This window comes from Cetorhinus maximus, chromosome 18 (genome assembly GCF_964194155.1).
Source record: "Cetorhinus maximus chromosome 18, sCetMax3.hap1.1, whole genome shotgun sequence".
NCBI lineage: Eukaryota > Metazoa > Chordata > Chondrichthyes > Lamniformes > Cetorhinidae > Cetorhinus > Cetorhinus maximus.
In genome coordinates this window covers 43,367,937-43,385,989 of record NC_135896.1, presented here as the reverse complement: position 1 = coordinate 43,385,989, position 18,053 = coordinate 43,367,937, and the positions used below count along the sequence as shown (strand labels likewise).

Genomic DNA, 18,053 nt, shown 5'->3' with positions numbered 1-18,053 from the left:
TGCCATGGCATCAATTTACTTCCCTTATGTTAACTTTATTTTTCTTTGGTTTACTTGTGCTACTTTATTTTCCCTGGCCTTGACTTAACTTTATTCCCTATTGCTTGTGTTTCTTACCTAAGTAGCTACTTCTTTAAAAAATAATGCTTCTTTCTCATTTTCAGCTACTTGAAGACCCTCCCTAACATCAGTTTCTCACCAACCAATTACTTTATGTTTCTCCTGTGATGTCAGTCTTGGATCTTTTCAAACTCAGCCCTCTCATGCAACTTTTCAATTCCTGGCCTCCTGCAGGCTGAGAAAGGTAGAGAAGGAAAAAGAAAAGAGCACCTCCCTCCCCTCCTCACTGAACTCCCTTACTCACCAAACTCGCAGTAATTACAGTCAGAACCAGCAGCACTCCACCTGTGGAGGGAAAACAAAGTTAATGTTTCGGATCAGTAAGCTTTCATCAGAAATTTTTGATGAGTCATACTTTTGAGGTTGAAGCCTTGAGCTGAATAAAAAGAAAAGGCATCAAATTTGACCCACCAGGACTTTCTGATGAAAGGTTATTTCTGAATTGTTAACTCTGTTTCTCTTTCCACAGATGCTACCTTACCTGTGAGTATTTCCAGCATTTTCTGTTTTTTATGTTTGATTCAGTTCTGTATTTGCAGAGGTTTTCGAGGACAAGGCACAGCTGCCAGCTTTGGATGGACGTTCTCTTGTGTTTGCTACTTGCTGAAATAACGTTATTTCCATTTTGTGTTTGTCTACAAAACTACAGATCAAAATAAGCACTTTGGGATGTCTTTAGGATGTGACAAACATTACATATATGCACGTTCGATTTTGTATGTTTACTGTATGAGTACTCCTTCTCACCTGCCACCTCACTCTGTCCCATGATAGGAAGGAAAAACAGTGTACTAAAAACCTGAATCCGACTGTCGGACTAATTTCATGTAGGACCCATGCAACGATTCGAGAGTAATTTTATCAGATTGGTCTTGTTGGATTTGAACCCATGTTATAGATGTTGGGCCAGAATACTACCCAGTCCCATTTCATTTAATAAAGAGTTGGAGAGATATAGAAATTGATGTTGCAACAGGAGACATATTCTGCAAGTTCAGACAGGAAGCAGGAGATGTCCTAAATGCTAGGCCTATCTTTAAATCCCTCTGTGGTTTGCCCTGCACTGCAAATTCCTCCTGCTCTACATTTTCTCCGTTCACCGTCACATCTAACAAGTGTTAAGGAGTTTACTGACCTATTTGTCATTGTGATAGGGATAATTTATTCAGCTGTCTATGCTGCTTCCTCTCCTTGGGCTCCCTGGACTGATTTCATCCATCTCCAGATTTCACAACCATCTTTACAGTAAACTGCTCACCACACTACTTCCCATGCTAGTTGATATTATCAGTGGCTCTCTGTCCTCAGACACTGGTCCCTCCCTTTTCAAAATTACCATCAATTACCTCATCTGTTACGGTCACCCCATTATCCCTCCTCACTCTCCCTGCAGCCCTACACAGATCTCTTTTATTGTTAGGTGGGGCTACCTTATGGGGTTTTATTCTTAACCTACATGATCATAGCTAAAGCATCTCTACCATTAACGTCTCTTCCCACTGCTGCATATAATCTCAAGAGACCCAAGGGATCTAGCCTTGGCTCCCTGTTCTTCCATATGCTGCTGCTTGCTGACAGCATTTGCAGACATGGGGTCTGTTTCCACATGAAAGCTGTGACACCACATGCGTCTCTGCTGCACTTCTCTCGATCACTACACTGCTTCTGTGCTGTGAGACAACTTATCCGACATCTAATCTTGGATGAGCTGCATTTTTCTGCAGCTAAATATTGGGAAGACCAAAGCTATCTCTTTTGGCCCCTGCCATAAACTCTATACTCTAGGAAAGTACTAACCTGTAAATATGTTTGATCGCAGGGGCAATGATTTTATTTTTAAAAGCGGTATATCAAAAGCAGGTGGGAAAACAGGTGGAGTGAAATGGAGAGTACAGATCTGCCTAAAAAAATCAGAGCTGGCGGTTCAGAATACCCAAAACCCTGACTTACTTACAGATCAGCAAGTACCTTTCTGGCAATCCTGGAAAGAGTGAGAGACCACACACAAACACATACATATTTAAAATTGCAAAGAGTGCACTCTTTTTCTCTCTCTCCACTTGCTCTGCTATGGGGGAGGGGGGAAGAATGCTTTGCTTGATGTTAATTTCATCTTCTGTAACCTACAAGGTCCTGGCAACAAACCAGAGAGAAAGAGAGAGAGCCATCTGCAGCTCACAATGAAATAAAAATGACACAATTAACAACAAACAGCCCAGACTTGGGGAGGGAGGAGGAGGCAATGCATAACAAGATGCAGGGCACCCAATTGTGAGAGTGCAAAGATTCCCAGAGTGGATCCAACACTGGGGTGACCTTTCTTTCAATATTTTGAAATTTTTGCCCTTGTCTTTGGTTTTTCAAGGGCTGTTTGTGAGGGTTTGAGGCTGAATTTGCCTACCATCCCTGTGTATTGTGAACGTTGCCCCAACCCTTCTGCTTTAAAATCCTTCTCTTTGACCCCCCCGCCCCTGAGCATCTTCTGTCATTCAGTGAAATTACGGCAGATCTGTTTTCTAACTCCATCCACTTTTATTATTCATTCATGGGATGTGAGCTTCGCATTAATTGCCCATCCCTAATTGTCCTTGAAAAGGTGGCAGTGAGCTGCCTTCTTGAAGTGCTGCAGTCCTGGATAAGACATCTTGTCCTGGCTTCATATCCCTTAATAACTTTAGATAGTAAAAATCTATAACTGCAACAGTAACATACAAGTTGGAGGAATATATCTTTGATAGTATTGTAGTCACACTGCATTCATTTCTGGTCACCAAGTCACCGGAGGCATCCTAGCTTTACCGAAAAACCATGCTGCTGATTGCAAGAGCAGGAGATGGTTATGAGAAGAATATGGAGAAAGTGTAGAGAAGAATTTCTTGCTGTTGTGCGTAATGCCTGTAACTAATCTAATTTCCAGATTCCATTTTGTCTCCTGATGCACCCCCTTGTACTCATCTGTGTCTTCCTTTATCTTTCTCCCTACAGAATTTGAAGACTTTTGTTCCTTTCCTTACTTCACTTTTATATGGAATGTACAGCACAAGAAGGCGGCCACTCAGCCCACCTATTGATTGTATTGTTAATCTATTTAAGGTTGTGTTTGTTTAGTCTGTGTTTGCTAATCCTAGAGTATGTATTTACCTATATTCTTGGCATTATGCTTTTAAAACTATTACATGATCACTGAAACTCTTGAGCAATCCCTGCATGCTAAGTAGAATATCTGTATGTCTGTCTGGTGGCTTTTTGTAGTGCTAAATCATGATAAACTTAATTGCCTTGTTACCATTATCCCACAAGAGTGCCACAACAAAACCTCTCTGTAATGTGGATCCCTTAATTAACATCAAGTCATACCGAATTTGCATTAACTTTGGTGATTTTCCTAGTGTAAGAGATTGTGTAGTAGTCATACCTGGTTTCCTATCATGCACTTCTTTTTACTAACATGGAATCTGAAACACTTTCCAATTTACACTCAGTTGGTTGAAATCTTCCATTGAATAAACTTCCTATTTTCACATGCTCCTACCTCTTCTAGAAATAGGCTTATTCTTCTTGAGACTGACACATGCCCTGTAGTGTTAACATAATTCTCACAAACAGCAAACAGCTGAAGGGTCATGAGGCCTCGAAACGTCAACTCTTTTCTTCTCCGCTGATGCTGCCAGACCTGCTGAGTTTTTCCAGGTAATTCTGTTTTTGTTCAGGAAATAAAATGCACTGAATGTCCTTAACTTTTTATATATATTGCTGAGAGGGGGAAAAAATATGGGGGCATACTTTAAAAGTTGAAATATCATAAAATTAAATTATTATAGTGTGAATTGTTATCATAATGGAAAATGATGTCACAATGGAACATTAGATTTCCAGGGATAGAGAGGTTGTTCAGAAGTTATTATCTTGGCACACTATTCAAAACCCATTTACACCTCATTAACAAGACATTTTTTTGTTTTTAAAGTGTAAAAGGGTAAGTTTTCATCAGTTAAGTGATTTCAAAAGATTGCCACCTGTGGGGACTTCAACAGTGTACCCTGAGGAGGAGTGGGCAAACACTGACACCAGTTTCTGGATTTCTTAGTTTATCTGCAGATGTCTGGTTGCCAGAAGTTACTGTCAGTTTTACAGAGTAACTATGAGGTACAGTGACATTCATCGTCATTACAATTGCAAAACCCAGCTGTTATTTCCTTGTTGCCCTACCTAGAACCTGCTCCTATGACCCCTCCAGCTTTAACTCTTAATAAATCATCTGCCAGACCTTGCTCCAGTGGCTGTTGAAACTGCCAACTTCGCTTTTGGATTTATTTCCATCCTCCTCAAACTGTCATCATCGTATTCTCTTCCCTTCCATTTAAAAAGTTCATCTACAATTCTCTGTCTTCTCCAACTATTTCCTCATCTCTAACCTCCCTTTTTGGAATTTTTGAAAATGTAATCACATCTAAAACTTTCCACCAATCTCTGAATTATTTCATTTGCGTTTGTTATACATCCAGCACCGAGACTGCCATAAGAGAAGAAAGACTTAAATTTATATAGTGCCTTTCACAACTTCAGGATGTCCATAGCTATTTTACAGTCAATAAAATATCTTGTGTTATTCTATTGCAATGTAGGAAGCGCAGCAGCCAATTTGTGCACAGCAAGCTCCCACAAACACTAATGCAATAATGACCAAATAATCTATTTTTGGGATGCTAATTAAAGGATAAATATTAGCCAGGAGACCAAGGATAATTTTCTGCTCTTCTTTTGAATAGTGCCAAAGAATCTTTTATGCCCACCTGATTGATAGGGTAGACAGGGGCCTCAGTTTACTGTCTCATCCGAAAGATAGCATCTCCAACAGTGCAGCACTCCCTCAGTTCTACACTGGAGTACCAGTCCACATTTTTGTGAAGTCCTAGATTGGGACTAGTACCCAAACCTTTCTAACTCAGAGGTAGGAGTGTCGCTCACTAAGCCTGACACTGGCTTAATGTGATTCTGTCCATACTTGAACCAATATAGCCAGAACATGTCCTACAGTGGGCTTTTCTCTTATCCTTATACAGTTCACCTTCAGTGAGCATTATGTTGCATCTCATCTGCCTGGTGCCTTTCAATAACATCCACAAGCAAGGGGGAAGCTTCCAAATATACACCAGTGCTTCCCTGTTTTATTTTCCCACCATCACCTTTGACTCAGTGACTCGGAATTTCCTGAAATGGCATAACCGTCAAGTTACCAAGTTTAATGGTTCAGAATTTATGCTAATCTTCCCATTGGCACTTTGCACTGAAATTTCCTCAGAATCACGTTTAAGAAAATGCAATCTTGAGAGTTGTTCAATTTATCATGCAAGTTATCCTGATACCATGAAAGGTACAGAACACTTTGGATCTTGGGAGAAATGAAAACAAATTGTTAAAAGATCACCATAAAAATCACCAGCAATATGAATTGGTTCCTGATGTGCCTAAAATTCTAGGCATACACTTGCAGCATTTTCAGAACTGGCATAAATTAAGGAAATGTGCATGGGCTGCAATTTTTCAAGGATTGAGATCTATGTTAATGAGTGGCAAACAGTTTTGACAGAAGTTTTCTTGAATCGGTATAAAAGATCAAGAAAATTTACATGTATTGTAAAAATGGTCAAAGTGACTTACATCCTAATTTCTTTTGCACTGTATTTAAGCTGTTATTGCAGCACACCTTTTCAGGAAACTCTGGTTGTTACTGTTGATATATTGTCCAGCTGCCTGCTCAAAATGGTGTTTGTAGATGACCAAGACTGCTTGCTCAGGCCAATTCTGTTTCTGTGCCAACTGAGGATTCTGTATGACCCTGAGTATAACTTCGGTGCCCCCGTCCAATGGTTAAGACCATCCATCTCCAATGTCACCTGTCTCTATCTCTACTTCATAAAACTAATCTGAGTCTCCAAGCTCACCTTCTCCATCACTATTGGCTTACTTCCCAAGCTCCATTCTTTTAAAAAAATTATTTGTTTACGGGATGTTGGCAACACTGGCAATGCCAACATTTATTGCCCATTCCTAAGTTCCCTTGAGAAGGTGGTGGTGAGCTGCTGCTTTGAACTACGGCAGTCATGTGGTGTAGGTACACCCACAGTGCTGTTAGGGAGGAAGCTCTAGGACTTTGGCCCAGCAACAGTGAAGGAACAGCGATATAGTTCCAAGTCAGGATGGTGTGTGGCTTGGAGGTGAACTTTCGGGTGGGTTGTATTGCCTTGTATCTACTCTCCTTGTCCTTCTAGGTGGTAGAGGTCTTGGTGAGTTGTTGCAGTGCATCTTGTATACGGTACACACTGCTGCCACTGTTTGTCGGTAGTGGTGGAAGTGAATGTTGAAGGTGGTAGATGGGGTGCCGATCAAGGAGGCTGCTTTGTCCTGGATGGTGTCAAGCTTCTTGTGTGTTGTTGGAGCTGCACTCATCCAAGCAAGTGGAGAGTATTCCATCACACTCCTAACTTGTGCCTTATAGATGAAGACATGCTTTGGGGAGTCAGGAGGTGAGTTACTTGCTCCAGAATTCCCAGCCTCTGACTTGCTCTTGTAGCTACAGTATTTATATGGCTGGTTCAGTTCAGTTTCTGGCCAATGGTAACCCCCAGGATGTTGATAGTGGGTGATTCAATGATAGTAATGCAATTGAATGTCAATGGGAAATGGTTAGATTCTCTCTTGTTGGAGACGGTCATTGCCTGGCATTTGTGTGGCATGAATGTTACTTGCCACTTATCAGCCCAAGCCTGAATATTGTCCAGGTCTTGCAGCATATGAACACGGACTGCTTCAGTATCTGAGGGGTCATGAATGGTGCTGAACATTGTGCACTCATCAGTGAACATCCCCAATTCTGACTATGATGGAGGGAAAGTCATTGATGAGGCAGCTGAAGATGGTTGGGCCTAGGGCACTGCCCTGAGGAACTCCTGCGGTGATGGCCTGGAACTGAGGTGATTGTCCTCCAACAACCACAACCATCATCCTTTGTGCTAGGTATGACTCCAAGCAGTGGAGAGTTTTCCCCTGATTCCTATTCTACGTAAACTCTAACTCATCCAGAACTCTACCATTCAACCTGCATGATGTCTCACTCACCAGATGGATGGGGGAAGAGGGTATAAGTGTAGTTTCTTTCTTAATGTTCTTAGTATAATGTTTACCGTGTCACGTATGCATCTAACCATGCAACAGGATAGATAATCTCCAGATATATAATAAATACTTTGTCCCTTTCCCTGTGTTTAAGGAAGAATTACATTCTATAAAGTGCTTCATACTTCTAGCCATAAAACAAAGGGAGCTATCTCCACACTGATTTGGTATTACTCATCACTTTTCCATTTTCTGTTTTATGTATCATTTTGTGTGTAAAGGACTATCTTTTAAATTTCTCTAATGACATTCTTCAAATGCTGTATAGTATTAATATGGGGCCATTTGAATATGGTTAGATTTTCCCTCATATCACTGCTGGGTAAACTCGCTGGGTTTGCATAATGTTCCTCTAGTTTCCACATTCTGCTGTAAGTATATAATAATAGCATTGGCTGATAATTATTGCCACATTATTAAGTTAGGAATAAAACAGAAAATGCTGGATAAACTCAGCAGGCCTGGCAGCATCTGTGGAGTGAGAAACGGTTAATGTTTTGAGTCCGTGTGACTTCTTCAGAACTAAAAAGTAGAAATGTGATGGATATTTTAAGAGCGGGTGGAGCAAGATAAAAGGCGAGGAATAGGTGGAAGCTAAGGAGAGATTGACAAAGATGTCATGGACACAAGACAAAGTTAATGGTAGTGGTAAAGACTAAAGAAGGTGCTGATAGTGGCATAAAGGTAAAACTGAATAACGTGTTAATAGAACAAAAGTCAGTGCTCTGTGAAAGCACAACGTAGAAACAAGTGACAGATGGCTCTGTGGGGGTTGGGGAAAAAGGATAAAAATAAATTTTAAAAATTAAATTTTAAAAAAAATTGGATTTAAAAAGGGGTAAAGGTGGAGGAGCGAGTTCATGATCTGAAGTTGTTAAACTGAATGTTAAGTCTGAAAAGCTGTAAAGTGCCTAATTGGAAGATGAGATGCTGTTCCTTCAGTTTGTGTTGGGCTTCACTGAAACATTGCAGCAGGCCAAGGATGGACATGTGGGCATGAGAGCAAGATGGTGTGTTGAAATGGCAAGTGACAGGAAGGCCTGGGTCATTGTTGCGGAATGAAGGAAGGTGTTCCGCAAAGTGGTCACCCAGATTGTGTTTAGTCTCCCCAATATAGAGGAAACCACATTGGGAGCAGCGAATACAGTAGAACAAATTGAAGGAGGTGCAAGTGAAGCACTGCTTCACCTGAAAGAAGTATTTGGGGCCTTGGACAGTGAGGAGGGAGGACGTAGAGGGGCAGGTGTTGCACCTTTTGCGATTGCATGGGAAGGTGCCGCGGGAAGGGGATGAGGAGTTGGGGGTGAGGGAGGAGTGGAGTTAGGAGTTCTGTTCCTGTGGTCTAGGATCTTGCTTTGTAAATAGTGGGTGTTAATGATCTTTAATAGAATAAGGAATGCTTCATTGAAAAATATTCTGTTAAAATAACCCCCAAGTGAAAATATTTAGTCCTTGCTATTGAACAAATTTCCTTGATGTTGCTCGTTCGCACAAACTTGCTGGTTTGGGTCTCCTTGACAACAGAGCCACCCTGCTGTCATTGATGAAATGGAGCTGCCTGCTTTCCAGATTGGCTTCATTCATAATAATAGGAACTGCAATTTTAAACTGGCTTTGGAGCCAGTGCAGATCAATGGGACCCTGCAAAGCAGGGTTTGGCTGTTCCAACAACTGTTGGACATTGAGTTTTTTGTTAAAAATAATCATTATTTGAATCTTGTAAACACCTGATTCATCTCTTGAATGTTTGCGTTTTTGGCTGTCGGCTGGAATATTTTAAGTCTGCAAGGGACACTAATTTTAATGTGGCATTCAATGCTTTTAAATAGAACACTCACTCTTTTTATAAAATTGCTTTGTCAATCATTGAATGATGAGGAATGCATTTCCTGTTGGTTGACTTTGAAGTGACAGTAGTGTATCTGTGGTTTCGCCTGCTTACTTGGAAATCAGCAAAGAAAGAAGTATTTGCATATCAGAGGTTTTTTGAGGGGCTGCGCGAGAGAGGATAAATGTAGATGTTTCAACTTCCCTGGCTGAATCCACTCGGTGAATTACCTTTTATTCTCTAAACTACCAGGTTATCTAAATGTTAAGTTGCATATCTTGTGTGCAGATTGACTGATGCGTCTATATTGCCTCAAGACGACATGCCTGACATGGAGCAGCAGGGGTATTTGAAATGTGTACTATTGGAATTGACTTTTCACCTTGCCCAATGAATGGAATGCTATGAGCAAAAGGAAGACAGATGATTGGCACTTCAAATTTGTCAATCATTTGGAATTCCGAGCGACAGTCACCTTCTCTGCCACAGGAGCCCCCACTACACGTCATTGGAGTTCCAGTATGAATTCTCCTGAAACTGTAATACACAACTTTGTCACATCCAGGTTTGACTATTCTGCTGTCCTTTCTGGGCTTCCATCCTTCACCCTCATAAACTCCAACCTGTCCAAAGCTTTGTGTGTACATCCTGTCATTCTCATCCATCACTTCAATTTGCCTGATCTGCTTTGGCTGCCTACCACCCAACGAGTAAAATTTAAAATTGCTGTCTGTATCCATAAATTCTTCCTTGCTCTCGTCCAGTTCTGTCCCTTCAATCTCCTCCAACCTTTGACATCAGCCTCCTATGTCTTGTAAGGACACTAGGGCTGTTACCCTGCTGAGAGTATTTATCGAGCAGCGGACAAATCCCTAAGCCCTCACCTCAACATTTCAGTAGAGAACTATTTGGGTATTACACCCAGTCTATACCGAAGAGTGATTGATACCTAAATTTGACTCATTGCAATGTCTTGTATAAACCAGTTGGATTATCTTAGTAATTAAACTATGAATTTACCATGAGGATACTCACAAGCTGCTGAGGAATTAATCATCCTTTGTTAAATCTTGTTTCATGAAGAAGGTGGACAGTGCATTCATGAAACAATAATATCAACCTCAAAATCATAATTAGCAGCACTGAAAACATTGAGCATGCAAAATAGTAGTGGGTACAGTGGATTTACGGTTGGAGAAATTTATAGAATTTATGAGATCTTGTCTTTAAATTTTATCTGTTGTGATTTGAGATTCAAGGTTTTGGAGTTAGCCTCCTTTAGGAGGGGGCAGGTAGAGGGAAAAGTTAGTTCAATGCTGCTCTGCTCTATCTTTTGCTTTGTAGCTTAAAAATTCTGCTTTTTTTGAGAGGTATGTCATCTGATTTTTTGATTTGCGAATTTTCTGCTCTGAACTTGAGGATTTTGGAATTTTTTCCCCCCAGTTTACCTGATGAGTGATTCTTCAGTGAATATTGGGTTGACCAGGCGTTCTCTGACATGGATTATTTCCTCCAGTACATCAGTTTTGAGCTTAAGACTTGTGTTGATATGGTGAAGCCGTGTACTTGGCTGAGATATAAGTGATTATCCTCCTCTGAGGTCAGATTTGGTGATTTCCTACAACAGCGAGAGATACTTAATTTGCTGCAAATGAAAGAGAGCCAGAAATTCTGGGCTTCACCCAAAGAATGCAAGGGGTTGAGGCTTCCATGGTGAGAACAGGGAGAGATTTATGATAGTTAAAATCTTTGCTCAAAATAAATACCTTTCTGACAAGATATTTATAGTTTGGTTTCTTCATACAGGTTCAAAGGCAGGTGCATCCAACCCTCTCAGCAAAAGAAGATGCCCTCTTTTACATAGAAGAATTGATTCTCCAGTTATTAAATATGCTCTGTGTTGCACAACCACGGACTGTACAAGATGTGGAGGTAAGAATGATGGTGTTTTGTTTTTGTATTTTTCCCATATTAAAAATGAATTGCGTCCATCAATAGTGTTCGTGTTCTGCACAATTTTAAGTCCATGTTAATGATTAAGTTGCCAAATTGGAAAAAGGGGCAAATTGATTTGTGATAAAACTGATGTGTGAATCAAAATAGTTGCCCTTATTATAGTGAGGCTTTTACACGATAGCTAGATTGATTCCAAGATATGCTGTAATGTGATTTCCAATGTAAAATATAACCTTTCTTGTGTTGGTTTTATGCTGGCAGTGATTGATGCATACCAGTACACGGGAATGGACAATGATGTGTGTCATCTCTCCTTGAGTATTTCTCATATTAAGTGGGTTGCAGTAATAGCTCTTAATTGAAATAAGAGCTGCTGAACCTGCATACATATTTGAAGATGCAGTGACTTGCATCTCCAGAAGCAAAGTACTCCAGTACTATGCTAATTGATCCTTGTGTCTGATTCTTTTCATCTATCAGCAGCTAATAGTACATTTACACTGTCAGACTGAATTCTCAATAGACTGTGTATAGTATTAATGTGCTCTGAATTGCATATTCCAATTTCACATCAGTATAAGATGTTGAGGCAAATTTCATTCTAGTATGAATTTAGAGCAGACTTGTCCAACCTTTTCGTATGCGGGTGGGGGACACATTTCAATTTTTTTCTCACTGAAGGGGCTAATGAGCAAATTTTGGCAAGATAAGGTTTGGAACAAAATTAAACACGATTTTTGAAAAAAACAATCAATTTCAAAGCAATAAGTTGATCATTTTTTTTAAAAAAGAGCAATTAATAAAAATGGCTGTTAAAAAGTGCAAAGCAGCACAGTTAATCTTTTTTGCCTTTCTGCTTAAGAAGCAGAGCTAGAGAGAGAGACTAGGCCCCAAGTCCTGGTCGCCAGGGAAGGGGTGGGGACTGCGGCCAAGCTAAAGAGTTGGGTTTAACTAAAATTGACCTTGCATTTGCCTCTGGTGGCACACACTCCGTGCTGGCGGAATTCATACGAAAGTGGGGTTTGGAAGTGGGTTGCAGTTCAGCCTGGGTTTTCCTTCTCTCCTGGCCTGTTTTGTGGATAGGTTTTTGGGGAAGAAGGAGTAGGAGGAGAGAAAGGGTTTTGTGTGTGTGTGTCTGGCTCACTCGCGCTGACACAGCCATCCGCTCTCTCACACTCCCTCATGCAGACTCACTCACTCCCTGCCCGGGTCCTTGAAGTTTGGACCATTTACTGCTGAGAAGGTACTCTGGATGCTGTGAAGAGATGCACTTTCTCACTCCACCCTGTCTGATGTTCCAGCCGCCCCGGGTGGAGGGTTGGGCGGGCACTGTTGCTGTGACTCTAGTGTTCCTTGTGGCCTCTCCGGTCTGCTCTGCCATCTTGATGCCTGTGCTCCTTTAGGGGGCTCGCACCTGTGTCGGAAAGTGAAAGAGAAAGGGGCAAAAGGCAGAGAGAGCCCACACTGTGAGAACAAAAGAGAAGCCACTTCTCCAATCAAAAACTGTTTCTCTCCTGCAATTCCTGCTAGCAGGCTCACTGGTGAGCCTATCAACAGCAAATGCAGGAGAGAAATGCCCTTTGATTGAAGGAGCAGCTGTTTGTAGAATCTTTCACTGAATTTAGCCATAGTTTGAACAGTGAGTCCGCAGACCAGAAACAGAGGATTGGCAGGCCGGATTGTGGCCCAGTGGGCCGTAGGTTGGACAAGCCTAGTTTAAAGCAAGTGGAAACTCTTTCGAGTTACCAACAGTCACAGATTGCAACTCTTTCGAGTACAATCACAGTTCTTGGTTTCCAGGAGTGGGACATGAACCCACAACCCTCTGATTCAAAGGCGAGGGTGCTATGAACTGAGCCACAGCTGACACCTGTGGAACATGAACTCCAGTGTGTGATATCTTAAGATCCAGCTCAAATTAACTAATTTAGGAGTCCAGAAATCTGTGGCATTTTATTTCAATTTCTGATACCTACAAATTTCTGGCACCTTTTTTTTCAAATAAAAAAGATTAGTTTGTCATTTGAAATGTTTTATTTTGAAGCTTCCTGTTTGCATAAAATTTGGGGGAAAAAATGAAATTCCATGTAAAGATGTCATCCAAAGAGGTTTAAAAAAACAACTTCGTACTACTTTATGGATATTTGAAATAAGTTAGCCGTCTTAAGAGATGAGATATTTCTTTGAAGGTTAAGAAAAGAAGAAAGTAGATAGTTGCAGGTAAAATTACTTTTTAAAAAAAACCCCTCAAAATTATGACTTCAAAAGGACTAATTTGGATATTAACTGGGTAACTGAGCAAAAAAATAGTATTTACGGTTGTTGTGGTCCCAGAGCAAAACAAAGAACATAAAATAGATGGCTTCCTGATGGTTCACTTGGTAAATATGCTGCAATTTGTAGAATGGAGCCATATAAATGATCAGGGTCCCTCGTTCAGCCCCTACTCTACACTGCGTTAACTGATCTCTGGTTAATGATTGATTATAGGGTTTCAGTACATCCGCTTCACAGAATCATTACAGCGCAGAAGGAGGCCATTCAGCCCATCGTGTCTGTACCAGCTGTCTGAATGAGCAATTCACTTGGTGCCATTCTCCCACTCCTCTTTGTAACATTGCACATTCTTCCTTTTCAGCTAACAGTCTAATTCCTTTTGAATGCTTCGATTGAATCTGCCTCCACCACACTTTCAGGCAGTGCACTCCAGGCCTTAACCACTCGCTGCGTGAGAAAGCTTTTTCTCATATTGCTTTTGCTTCTTTTGCCAATTACTTCAAATCTGTGCTCTCTCGTTCTTGATCCTTTCACGAGTGGGAACAGTTTCTCCCTATCTACTCTTTCCAGATCCCTCACGATTTTGAACACCTCTATCAAGTCTCCTCTCTTCAGGAAAACAGACTCAGCTTCTCCAATCTATCTTCGTAACTGAAGTAAACTTCCTGAGTAGAAATCAAGGTAATTGGGTCATAGGGGAAGAAATCTCCAGATGCAGACACTCTTGAGTTGCAAATAACGTTAGGGTACTATAATTATATTATCTTAAGCTCACTGTGCTTCCATTTCCTGCAGTGATACACCAATATGGGAAATATCACCCAAATGGCTAAGCTGCTGCAGCAGTTAGCAGGATGCTCTGAATAGATCACTATCCTCAATTGATAGGCATGGTTTTCATAAGGGTGTATTGGAATTACTTGTCCCTTTCCGGTAATAAATGCTTTTGGTGATCCGATAGTTGAAGTTTAGAATCTGGTTCTATGAAAGAATAGATTTTTAATAAGTCTTATAGCCTTGGAACTAGTTGGATTTTGTTCCTGTGCTAACACATTTTACCCACCATGTACACACTGTCATAAAAAATATAATAATTTCTGTCAGTCCTCTTTATGTTCTGTTTTTCCTCCGTCAGTGGTACAAACAAGTTTACTAAACAGCAGTAGGTCTGTTTGTTAATCCTTTATGTTAGAGTAGGGGTTCTCAACCGGGATCTGCAAAAAATGTTTTCAAGGGGTCTGCCAGATCAGCATTTTTCAAGAATAAAATCCCATCCTGCAACAAAGAAAAGTGAGACTGATCACTACCAATGTCAGTGGCGCCTCATTCTTTACGAAGAATGATATCACTAAATCGGCTTTTTTTTTTAACTGGCACCCAAAAAAGTGTAGAGTTTAATTCAGTGCACCGATGTGAGATTGGACCGATGTACTGCTGCTGCCAGAGCTGATGTTGGAGGAGAGGAGATCCTGTCCTTTTTCTTGACAGTTGTCAGCAAGCTTTTTTCCTAGCAGAATGTGTGGTGAGTGGTCTCTGGTTTTAAATCTGGTAAGCAGAGTATCAGGTCAGTGGATTTTGATGTCAGTTTTGTGGGATAAATGCACCAAGTATTAATCAGAGTGTTAATGCATGTTTAGCCGATTTCACTATTCTCTCACTGGTGTTTGTCTGTGGCAGTTGTTTACAAAGTTGAGCATGAGCTGATCAGACTGCCAACTGTCAGGAACTCACACTCTTGGATCGGAGTCCCAGTTCTGCAGTGTGGCCAATCATGGAAGTTGACCTTTTATGTGTATACATGTTGGCCATGGAAGTTGACCTTTTATGTGCATCTAAGCTGCAGTGAGCCTGCAGCTTAGGTGCACATCATATAACCATTTTTGGAGCTCAGCCAAGCATTTGTAATGATGCCTAGCTGATAGATTCACCTCAGCAGGGTCTGTTTACACATGCTGAATGGTAGTGAAAGCTTTGTTTGATTGGCAACTTTATGAAGTTGTAGTAAGTTATTCTTCCTTTGGTTTTTCGATGCCTGTTTGTTTATTTGGACAAGAGTAAGAGGTGTTAGGATTAAATCTTTTGTCATTAAAACTGTGAATGGCTATGTTTGAGTGACACTTTTGTGTGGTTGTAAGATGAACAGTTTTTTTTAAAGGAAATTTTCAAAGCCTCTGAATATTATGTCAATTTCAGGATAATTTCAAAGACTTGCCAAACTTGCCAATGGCTCATTGGTTCTATACATAATGGAAACTGGAGCAGTGGGTATGGAGGATGCATGGGAGCAAAGGAAGGGGTATGGAGGGGGCATGGAGGTAATGGCAGATGTATGGAAGGAGCATGGGGATTGAGGTTGGAGGGGGAGTGGGGTTATGAAGGGGATATGGGGTACTTGGAGGGGGTATGGGACATAAGGGAATGAGGGAAATGGTGGGGGGCGGGGGTGAGGGCTGGAGGGCCTAACAATCATGTACAGGACTGGGATGATATCTCAGTAAATGGAGGTGGCCCTTCTAACTTGCCAGCTTCTCCATCTGTCCACCTCTGTGCCCACCTCAGGCCTGCCTCTGGAGGTGGCAGGCCTGATTCTAGCCACACCTGACACCTGGAGATCAAAATACTGATTGAGCGGGCTGACTTTTGGAAGTTGAAACCCGGGTGTCGGGAGATGGCCTAACTTGTGGTTCCTGAACTGAGGGTGAAAATCCAGCCCTATAACTCAAGGGGGGGACTCAAGGTTGAGAAACACTGTACCAGTGTACTTTTGCTTATATGGCACATAGTATTGAGTTCAGAATTAAAAAACCTTCTGCAGTCACCTTTCCAAATGATGTGCCCGCACTCACTAATTTAAGTATCAATAGACAGAATCAAATTAATTCTAATTGTCACCTATATTCTTTCCGATAATGGAGGGAACCTGCCTGATGGTTAATGGAAATAGGTAAAAATTGCAGCTCATGAAATTTTGCACAAATGCTACAGCAATATCTTAACCACAGGAATAAAGACAAGCAGAATACACAAAAAAAAAACTTTCTCTAGGGACAAAGTTTTATTTATGTTGGATGAGAGTAAACTAAGTAATAAGGAGACATCTCACACAGGTTCTGGCGAGCAACTGAGACATGGTTAACTGGAGTTTCACTAGTTAGTTTAGCAGATTGATTTCTGTAAATGTACTGATGACCAAATGTCCTATATCAAAACTTAATACTGAGATTTGTTTGTACTTTGTGAACACTTAGTAATGCTGCTCAGTTATATGTTCTGGTTATAGAGTCTGTGGACATTATTTATTTAATTTTTGATTTTGGAGAATGTTAAGATTTACTGCAGTCGGATAAATATTGGTGAAAGTTTTTAAGGGCATTGTGAATTTTGATCATGAGCAGTAGAACTTGACCTGTGATATTATTTAAGCTGACATTCTTCGTGTGTTATTCAAGGTGGATACATTTATTTTCCTTTTCCTCTTAGGAACGTGTTCAGAAAACTTTCCCACACCCAATTGACAAATGGGCTATCGCTGATGCACAGTCTGCTATTGAGAAACGCAGACGGAGGAATCCTCTTCTCCTACCAGTGGATAAAATACATCCTTTATTAAAGGTGGAAGTTTGTTTTGATCTATCTTTATGTACTTGACAGTGTGTTATATTGTTAAAATAATGCTTAAATGCTACTTTGATGGCAAATGACTGAATTTAGGAATTTTTTTGGGGCCATGGAATGTTTGACCAACTTGAAATGTCTTTAATCTTCTTAAATGTGAATTAATTCCTTAACCTGACATTGTTTAGCTCCATGGAAGGTAGACATGATTGTAAATAGGTGGATTTGATTTTGAGGAAAATTTCATTTTCCCCTGTCAGTGGTATGCTCCTTCAGTTGAGTCTAATCGCATTTTCAGGCTTTCCTGCCTATCAATCTGTTAGAAGTTTTTTCTGTCCTTATATCCTGTGCTGTATTGTAATTGGACTTCAGATACACAATGACCACCTTATGATATTACTGTGCCCATATTATGGTGGGTAAGGATATACAAGTATGCATTATTGACATCATTATGTGTAGTTTAAAAACAATGTCCAATTAACAAAGCACCCAGCTATATAACTAGCAGGAAGTTGTAAAGTTTGCCTTATGGGGTTGAAGAATTCTAGGGAGCAATTTTCATGATGGTGGGGATATTGGCACCAGGGGTGGTATTCTGGGGAGCTATGTTTGGTTTTCATTTTCTATTCGTTCAGTTTTGTTTGGCTGACCTTTCTGGGAGCAGTGTGTGGTGGGCTGTTAGGAATTGATGCAGCTTCTTGTTTGTCCTTCTCTGGGCAATGTGTTTTCCTGAACTGCCTCATAGTAAGGAAATACATCCTGCCATTTGCAATGAGAACTCTACTGTTGTTTAATCCTTTGGTGAAAGATCACATTCACAGAATAGTTCATGAGAACTTCTGTAGTTATCCAGAGACCTGGACTAATAATCAAGAGATGTTGGTTCAAACCCCACCATGCTAGCTGGTGGAATTAAATTCTGTTAACTAAATAAATCTGGAATAAAAAGCTAGCATTAATAATGGTGACCATGTAACTACCAGATTGTCATTTTAAAAAAAATGCCTCTGGTTCATTGATGCCGTTTTAGGGAATGAAATCTGCTTACCCAGTCTGGCATATATGTGACTCCAAACCC

The 18,053-nt window shown here is 40.7% G+C and overlaps 2 protein-coding genes across 3 annotated transcripts in view; one reads left to right on the top strand and one right to left on the bottom strand.

The window, feature by feature from the left end:
* Positions 1–18,053, bottom strand: part of dmac2l (distal membrane arm assembly component 2 like) — a 391,974-nt gene that overhangs the window by 93,838 nt on the left and 280,083 nt on the right. The window lies entirely within an intron of this gene.
* sos2 (son of sevenless homolog 2 (Drosophila)) overlaps positions 1–18,053 on the top strand; it is a 106,882-nt gene that overhangs the window by 17,148 nt on the left and 71,681 nt on the right. For both annotated transcript variants that reach the window (XM_078562538.1, XM_078562539.1), the window contains exons 2-3: positions 10,931–11,056; positions 16,838–16,969. In XM_078562538.1, the coding sequence (XP_078418664.1) occupies positions 10,931–11,056; positions 16,838–16,969 (258 nt within the window). The remainder of the gene's footprint in view (positions 1–10,930; positions 11,057–16,837; positions 16,970–18,053) is intronic.